Raw genomic sequence first — 9,769 nt, forward strand, 5'->3', positions numbered from 1 at the left:
TCTGACTTTTTTTTGCAAACCTGACTTTTTTCTCAGAATTGTGAAATATAAACTTGCAAATGCGAGTTATAAAGTTACAATTGCGATATCTAAACTCTCAATTCTGAGAAATGAAGACAGAATTGCGTGATATAAACTCTCAAATGCAAGTTATAAAGTCACAATTGCGAGATCTAAACTCACAATTCTGAGAAATGAAGACAGAATTGCGTGATATAAACTCTCAATTGCAAGTTATAAAGTCACAATTGCGAGATCTAAACTCACAATTCTGAGAAATGAAGACAGAATTGCGAAATATTCTGAATTTTCTTTCAAATGCAAGTTTGTATCTTGCAATTCTGACTTTTTTGTGCAAACCTGACTTTTTTCTCAGAATTGTGAAATATAAACTTGCAAATGCGAGTTATAAAGTTACAATTGCGATATCTAAACTCTCAATTCTGAGAAATGAAGACAGAATTGCGTGATATAAACTCTCAATTGCAAGTTATAAAGTCACAATTGCGAGATCTAAACTCACAATTCTGAGAAATGAAGACAGAATTGCGAAATAAAAATGTGCAATTCTGAATTTTCTTGCAAATGCAAGTTTGTATCTTGCAATTCTGACTTTTTTTGTGCAAACCTGACTTTTTTCTCAGAATTGTGAAATATAAACTTGCAAATGCGAGTTATAAAGTTACAATTGCGATATCTAAACTCTCAATTCTGAGAAATGAAGACAGAATTGCGTGATATAAACTCTCAATTGCAAGTTATAAAGTCACAATTGCGAGATCTAAACTCACAATTCTGAGAAATGAAGACAGAATTGCGAAATATTCAGAATTTTCTTTCAAATGCAAGTTTGTATCTTGCAATTCTGACTTTTTTTTGCAAACCTGACTTTTTTCTCAGAATTGTGAAATATAAACTTGCAAATGCGAGTTATAAAGTTACAATTGCGATATCTAAACTCTCAATTCTGAGAAATGAAGACAGAATTGCGTGATATAAACTCTCAAATGCAAGTTATAAAGTCACAATTGCGAGATCTAAACTCACAATTCTGAGAAATGAAGACAGAATTGCGAAATATTCAGAATTTTCTTTCAAATGCAAGTTTGTATCTTGCAATTCTGACTTTTTTTTGCAAACCTGACTTTTTTCTCAGAATTGTGAAATATAAACTTGCAAATGCGAGTTATAAAGTTACAATTGCGATATCTAAACTCTCAATTCTGAGAAATGAAGACAGAATTGCGTGATATAAACTCTCAATTGCAAGTTATAAAGTCACAATTGCGAGATCTAAACTCACAATTCTGAGAAATGAAGACAGAATTGCGAAATATTCAGAATTTTCTTTCAAATGCAAGTTTGTATCTTGCAATTCTGACTTTTTTTTGCAAACCTGACTTTTTTCTCAGAATTGTGAAATATAAACTTGCAAATGCGAGTTATAAAGTTACAATTGCGATATCTAAACTCTCAATTCTGAGAAATGAAGACAGAATTGCGTGATATAAACTCTCAATTGCAAGTTATAAAGTCACAATTGCGAGATCTAAACTCACAATTCTGAGAAATGAAGACAGAATTGCGAAATATTCAGAATTTTCTTTCAAATGCAAGTTTGTATCTTGCAATTCTGACTTTTTTTTGCAAACCTGACTTTTTTCTCAGAATTGTGAAATATAAACTTGCAAATGCGAGTTATAAAGTTACAATTGCGATATCTAAACTCTCAATTCTGAGAAATGAAGACAGAATTGCGTGATATAAACTCTCAAATGCAAGTTATAAAGTCACAATTGCGAGATCTAAACTCACAATTCTGAGAAATGAAGACAGAATTGCGAAATAAAAATGTGCAATTCTGAATTTTCTTTCAAATGCAAGTTTGTATCTTGCAATTCTGACTTTTTTTTTGCAAACCTGACTTTTTTCTCAGAATTGTGAAATATAAACTTGCAAATGCGAGTTATAAAGTTACAATTGCGATATCTAAACTCTCAATTCTGAGAAATGAAGACAGAATTGCGTGATATAAACTCTCAATTGCAAGTTATAAAGTCACAATTGCGAGATCTAAACTCACAATTCTGAGAAATGAAGACAGAATTGCGAAATATTCAGAATTTTCTTTCAAATGCAAGTTTGTATCTTGCAATTCTGACTTTTTTTTGCAAACCTGACTTTTTTCTCAGAATTGTGAAATATAAACTTGCAAATGCGAGTTATAAAGTTACAATTGCGATATCTAAACTCTCAATTCTGAGAAATGAAGACAGAATTGCGTGATATAAACTCTCAAATGCAAGTTATAAAGTCACAATTGCGAGATCTAAACTCACAATTCTGAGAAATGAAGACAGAATTGCGAAATAAAAATGTGCAATTCTGAATTTTCTTTCAAATGCAAGTTTGTATCTTGCAATTCTGACTTTTTTTTTGCAAACCTGACTTTTTTCTCAGAATTGTGAAATATAAACTTGCAAATGCGAGTTATAAAGTTACAATTGCGATATCTAAACTCTCAAATCTGAGAAATGAAGAATGAATTGCGTGATAAACTCTCAATTGCAAGTTATAAAGTCAGAATTGTGATATAAACTTTAAATTCTGAGAAATGAAGACAGAATTGCGGGATAAAATTGTGCAATTCTGGCTTTTCTCGCAATTGCATGTTTATATTGCGAGTTTATGAAGACAGAATTGCGTGATACAAATTTGTGATTCTGACATTTTCCTTGCAATTCTGACTTTTCTCACAATTGCGAGTTTATATCTCTGACTTTTTTCTCATAATTCTGAAAAAAAAAAGTCAGAATTGTGAGAAAAAGTCAGAATTACGAGATCTAAACTCACAATTCTGAGAAATTAATAATAATAAATGTATATAAATAAATATATGAATATAATAATTAATAATAATGAATAAACTCATTGTGAGTCATAAAAACTAAAAACGTTTTCTTGCAAATCTAACATTTTATCTCAGAATTGGGATATAAACTCACAAATGTGAGTTATAAAGTCCAAATTTAAGGGGGGAAAAGACTGATATGTCTCACAATTCTGAGGAAAAAGTAATTTCAAAATATAAACTTGCAATTCTAAAAATGAATCATCCTTTCGCGATAGAAACTCACAATTCTGAGAAAAAAGTCATAATATCAAGATATAAGCAAGATATAAACTTTGTTTCTCAGAATTGCACATTTATATCTCACTTATATCTCACGCAATTATCAGAATTTTTTTTTTTTTTTTTTATTCAGTGGTGGAAACTGACTTCCATAGCTCTTTTGAAATTCCTCTTCATCAAAGAAAAACACATTAATAACTTAAAAAATGTATCATGTTTTCCCCCAAAATATTAAGCAGCATAACTGTTTTAAATATTGATAATAATAATAATAAATGTTTCTTGATTAGCAAATCATCATAGTGGAATGATTTCTGAAGGATCATGTGACCCTGAAGACTAGAGTAATGATGCTGAAAATCCAGCTTTACCTCACAAAAATAACTTACATTTTAATATATATTTAAATAGAAAACACTTATTTTAAATCATAATAATATTTCACATTATTCCTGCTTTATTGTACTTTGTTAAACAAATAAATACAGCCTTTGTACTCAAACGTTTTGACTAAAAGCACTTTGGTCAACTTCTGCTGTTCTAAAAAACGTTTTTTAGAACTTTTATCAAAGTCACAGTTATTATTATTTTCTTATCTGTGTAATTTTTTCCCAGGACAATCGCATCAAGACAGCAAAGTACAACGTTTTCACCTTCCTGCCCATTAACTTGTTCGAGCAGTTTCAACGTTTTGCGAACGCCTACTTCCTAGTACTGCTGATTCTGCAGGTTTGCCAGCCTTTTAAGGTCACTTGTGAAATTACAAAATCAGTGTGGTGAAGATAAATCAGGAGCCTCATTTATAAATGTGATCTTTAATTATATGAATTTAGTTCTTAATTAAAAATGACAGAAATCAGGATCTATGAAGTCTGAAACTGAAAATGTCAATCAAAAACCTGTATGACCTTCTTTCTAATGTTCAACCAATAGAAGACATTGTGAAAAAAGTCAGTTGATTTGGACCCCATTGACTTCAATTGTAAGGACAAAATGTTATACAATAATAACGCTATGTTGTGTGTTCCAGTTAATTCCAGAAATCTCCTCTCTTTCGTGGTTCACCACCATTGTGCCTTTGGTGTTGGTGTTGGCTATCACAGCTGTCAAGGATGCTACTGATGACTTTGTGAGAATCTATTCTTGTTCTGTTGATCTTTATGACTCTGAATACTGTGTTTACAAAGACTGAATTGATGTTTGTTCTGATTGATCTGTTTTGGATTTCAGTTCCGCCATAAAAGTGACCAACAGGTCAACACCCGGCAGTCTCAGGTACTCATCAAAGGAAAGTAAGTGCATTCATGCCACGTATCAGCATTTTCTTGCTGTTGAGATACAGTTCTTGAACTCTGAATGCTTTTAAGAGATGTTTAGAAAATGAAAAACGATTTGTGACGGAACGAACGCTATCTGTTTCAGGTTGCAGAATGAGAAATGGATGAATGTACGAGTGGGAGATATCATCAAACTCGAGAACAACCAGTTTGTTGCTGTAAGTATTCATCTTTTTCTTAATATGCTATAACCAAACAGGCCAACTTTAATATAGCTAATGTAACGAGAGATATTTAACCCTAATTTACAATCTAACTGTCAAAAACTACTTTGGTACTGATTCGTTCAATAGGTGAACACTGTTAAGAGCCAGGTTAATTTCTTGATGGATGTCTTTCTGTATTTATTTATTTACAAAAGCTGATCTAAAAATCACGAGCCAGTTTTAATATTTATTTATTTATTAACAAAAAACAAATTAGGAATGTATCAAAATCCAGATAAATTTCTTAATGGATGTCTTTTAGATCAAACTCACTAGTTTCTGTCTGTTTGTTGTTTGTTTATGTATTTATTTATTTATTTATTTTGGAAATAAATAATTATAAAAGCTGGTCTAAAATCATGAGTTAGTTCTTTTTTATTCTATTTTAGTTTTGTTTATTTATTCATTTATTCAGTCATTTATTTATTTTGGAATTCAATAATTGCAATTTTAAAATAATCTGGTCTAAAAATCATCCGCTAGTTTTGTTCTTATGTATGTATTTATTTATTTATGTATTTATTTATCAACGATACATTTTTATTTTAGTTTTATTTATTTATTTTGGAATTAAATAATTATAAATGCTGATCTAAAATCAAGAGCCAATTTTGTTCTTTTTTATTTAATGTTAGATTTATTTATTTATTCATTCATTCATTTATTTTAGAATGAAATAATTATAATTATAAAGTCTGGTCTTAAAGTTTTGTTCTTATTTATTTATCAATATTTATTTGTTCATTCATTCATTCGTTCATTCATTTATTTATTTTGGAATTAAATAATTATAAAGCTGGTCTAAAATTATGAGACAGTTTTGTTCTTTTTTATTTTATTTTAGTTTAGTTTTATTCATTCATTCATTCATTTATTTTGGAATAAAATAAAATATAATTATAAAATCTGGTCTAAAAATCTTCAACCAATTATTATTATTATTATTATTATTTATTTATCAATGGAAAACAAACTAGGAATGTACCAAGATCCAGATTAATTAATTAAGCTCATTAGTGTATTTATTTATTTTGGAATTTAAAAAAAAGTTAGTCTAAAATCATGAGCCAGTTTTGTTCTTTTTTATTTTATTTTAGTTTTATTTATTCATTCATTCATTCATTCATTCATTTATTTTGGAATTAAATAATTATAAAAACTGGTCTAAAATCATGAGCCAGTTTTGTTCTTTTTTCATTTTATTTACCTACTTATTTACTTATTTATTTATTTATTTTGAAATTAAATAATTATAAAGCTGGTCTAAAATTATAAGCCAGTTTTGTTCTTTTTTTTTTATTTTAGTTTTATTTATTTATTCATTCATTTATTTGGAATTAAATAATGATAAAAACTAGTCTAAAATCATGAGCCAGTTTTGTTCTTTTTATTTTAGTTTTATTTATTTATTTCAGAATTAAATAATTATAGAAGCTGGTCTGAAATCATGAGCCAGTTTTGTTCTTTTTTATTTTAGTTTAGTTTTATTTATTCATTCATTCATTCATTCATTCATGTATTTATTTTGGAATGAAATCATTATAAAAGCTGGTCTAAAATTATGAGCCAGTTTTGTTCTTTTTATTTTACTTTTATTTATTTTTTTATTTATTAAATAATGATAATTATAAAAGCTGGTCTAATCATCATTAGCCAGTTTTGTTCTTATTTATTTATTTATTTAACAAAGAAAAAAAAGTTTGGAATATACCAGTTTTAAAAATCTGGTTGATACAGTAAGCCAGAATTTTTTTTTAAATAATTATATTAACAAAAATGTAAAAATAAAATAACAAAAATTGTAGAATTGCAGAATTTTTTTTGTTATTGCTCATTTTAATTTTTTTGCGCTTTCCTTTTTTATTTTTCTTTCTTTCTTTCTCTCTGTCTTTCTTTTTTTACATTTGATGTCATCTTGACTGCCCCTAGTGGGCCCCGGTCCACCACAGCTTTTAACAAATTTTTGGACAGGTAGATCTCAAAATTGCCAATCTCAAGGATTGTTCAGACCTTCCCTAGTCGCTGCACCAAATTTCATCAAATTTCACAACTTCTGCCACTGACAACCAGCCAGGAGCAGAATAAATAAAAATAGTGTACAAACCTTGGTTCCTAAATATAACAACCATACCATCAAATTGACAAAAAAATATATAGGCACAACTTTTCCAATGCATGCATTTTCTGTGGACTTTAGCGGGCGAAAGCACTGTACGGTGAAGAACTATCTAGAGTAGATTCATCCAGCACATGATTTATGAGTTTTCCATGACTTTGAGTGTCTCTTCTCTCTGCTGTCTACAGGCTGACCTTCTCCTCCTCTCTAGCAGTGAGCCCTATGGACTGTGCTATATCGAGACTGCGGAGCTTGACGGGTGAGAAGTTTACTGTGAAATGTGTGGCGGCGCTAATATCGCGCGCCTCACTTCCCTTTGGACGTGTTCAACATCCAGCACGCGCATCTTGAATTGGATTTTGTGACGTAATCATGAGCTTCTTCTTTCATGCAATCGACTCTTTCCAACAGAGAGACCAACCTGAAGGTGCGCCAGGCCTTGACTGTAACCTCAGACCTCGGGGACGATGTGGCCAAGCTTGCAGACTTTAATGGTAAAGCCTTTGTTCAAACACACGATTAGTGCACCATCAACAGAAAGGAACGCGAGTCAACATGAGTGAACATATAGTAAACACTTATTGCATCCGTCACGTTGATCAGATTGATCTGTGTGGCTTTGTCTCGCGGGGCCTCTGGTATGCTTGAGCGTATATTTTGAAGCTGTCAAGGAGCTTTGTAATGAGATTTGGAGTGTTTTCACTTGAATTCCATTAATGTTAATGTAGAGTATGGCCAGTGCATGCTTGGAAAAATAATGTTTTTGTTGGTTGCTAAGTAGAAGCACGATTGCTAGTGGTTCTATTTAGGGGTTAGGGATTTAAAACACACTCATCCTAAATTGCTTATGCGACAAACATGAATGGAAGTTCAATTTATGTGGCTTATTAGTGGTGTGCAATTATTTTAGTGAGTGGACAATTTTAGCATGGGGAACAATTAAACGGACAACAAAAATTCCCTGTGAAATATCATAAGAACAGAATATGTAGAGACTGTAAGAGGACTTTTTTTTCGACTTAAGTACCAGTGTTATTTGAGTATTTTTTTTATGTTTTAACATAAACTATTATTTTAAAATTTTATATATATACATGTATATATATACTTTATATTTTATATAAATATATATATAAAAAAATATTTCTATTTATCTTTAACTTTTTCGACTTTTTGTTGATTTAAGTAACCACTTGGAACCAGTGTTATTTTAGTATTTTTCAATAATGTTTTAACATAAGGTAATATTTTAATATTTTAATTATTTTTATAGTATTTTTTAATAATATTAATATTTTAAAATAATATTTTAAAATTGTAAATATATTTTACTTTTTTTTTTTTAGAAATGAGGATAAAATTTCTGAGTCTTTGTCATTTGTATTTTAATTTTTTTTGGAAAAATATTTTTTATTTAGCTTTAACTCTTTCGACTTTTTGTCAATTTAGGCAACCACTTGGAACCAGTGCTATTGTATTGTTTTAACATAAGCAATTTTAAAATGAAATATATATATATATATATATATATATATATATATATATATATATATATATATATACTTTTTTTTTTTTAAGAAATGAGGGTCAAATTGCTGTATTTGTCATTTGTATTTTACATTTATTTTGTAAACATATTTTTGATTTAGCTTTAACTTTTTTGTCTTTTTGTCGATTTAAGTAACCAATTGGAACCAGTGTTATTTTAGTGTTTTTTATAATGTTTTAACATAAGTTATTATTTAAAAATCGTATATATATATATATATATATATATATATATATATATATAATTTTTTTTTTTAAATTTAATAAGAAATGAGGGTAAAATTGCTATTTTTATAATGTTCTAACATAAGCTATTTTAAAATGTAATAAATATATTTTTATATACATTTTTTTAAAGAAATGAGGGTAAAATTGCTATAAGTCTTTGTCATTTGTATTATTTTTTTTTTTTGCAAAAATATTTCTATTTATCTTTAACTTTTTTGTCTTTTTGTCGATTTAAGTAACCAATTGGAACCAGTGTTATTTTAGTGTTTTTTATAATGTTTTAACATAAGTTATTATTTAAAAATCGTATATATATATATATATATATATATATATATATATATATATATATATAATTTTTTTTTTTTAAATTTAATAAGAAATGAGGGTAAAATTGCTATAAGTCTTTGTCATTTGTATTATTATTTTTTTTTGCAAAAATATTTCTATTTATCTTTAACTTTTTTGTCTTTTTGTCGATTTAAGTAACCAATTGGAACCAGTGTTATTTTAGTGTTTTTTATAATGTTTTAACATAAGTTATTATTTAAAAATCGTATATATATATATATATATATATATATATATATATATATATATATATATATATATATAATTTTTTTTTTTTAAATTTAATAAGAAATGAGGGTAAAATTGCTATTTTTATAATGTTCTAACATAAGCTATTTTAAAATGTAATAAATATATTTTTATATACATTTTTTTAAAGAAATGAGGGTAAAATTGCTATAAGTCTTTGTCATTTGTATTATTATTTTTTTTTGCAAAAATATTTCTATTTATCTTTAACTTTTTTGTCTTTTTGTCGATTTAAGTAACCAATTGGAACCAGTGTTATTTTAGTGTTTTTTATAATGTTTTAACATAAGTTATTATTTAAAAATCGTATATATATATATATATATATATATATATATAAAAAAATTTTTTTTTAAATTTAATAAGAAATGAGGGTAAAATTGCTATAAGTCTTTGTCATTTGTATTATTATTTTTTTTTGCAAAAATATTTCTATTTATCTTTAACTTTTTTGTCTTTTTGTCGATTTAAGTAACCAATTGGAACCAGTGTTATTTTAGTGTTTTTTATAATGTTTTAACATAAGTTATTATTTAAAAATCGTATATATATATATATATAATATATATATATATATATATATATATATATATATATATAT

At 27.4% G+C, this 9,769-nt stretch overlaps 1 protein-coding gene across 1 annotated transcript in view; it reads left to right on the plus strand.

The window, feature by feature from the left end:
* The window catches only part of atp8b4 (ATPase phospholipid transporting 8B4), a 68,225-nt gene that overhangs the window by 17,781 nt on the left and 40,675 nt on the right, over nucleotides 1–9,769 (plus strand). The window contains 6 exon segments of the mRNA XM_073831656.1: nucleotides 3,749–3,862; nucleotides 4,164–4,262; nucleotides 4,364–4,425; nucleotides 4,556–4,628; nucleotides 6,981–7,051; nucleotides 7,204–7,286. Coding sequence (XP_073687757.1) covers nucleotides 3,749–3,862; nucleotides 4,164–4,262; nucleotides 4,364–4,425; nucleotides 4,556–4,628; nucleotides 6,981–7,051; nucleotides 7,204–7,286 — 502 coding nt within the window.

Source organism: Garra rufa, chromosome 25 (genome assembly GCF_049309525.1).
Source record: "Garra rufa chromosome 25, GarRuf1.0, whole genome shotgun sequence".
In the NCBI taxonomy this organism is placed as follows: Eukaryota; Metazoa; Chordata; class Actinopteri; order Cypriniformes; family Cyprinidae; genus Garra; species Garra rufa.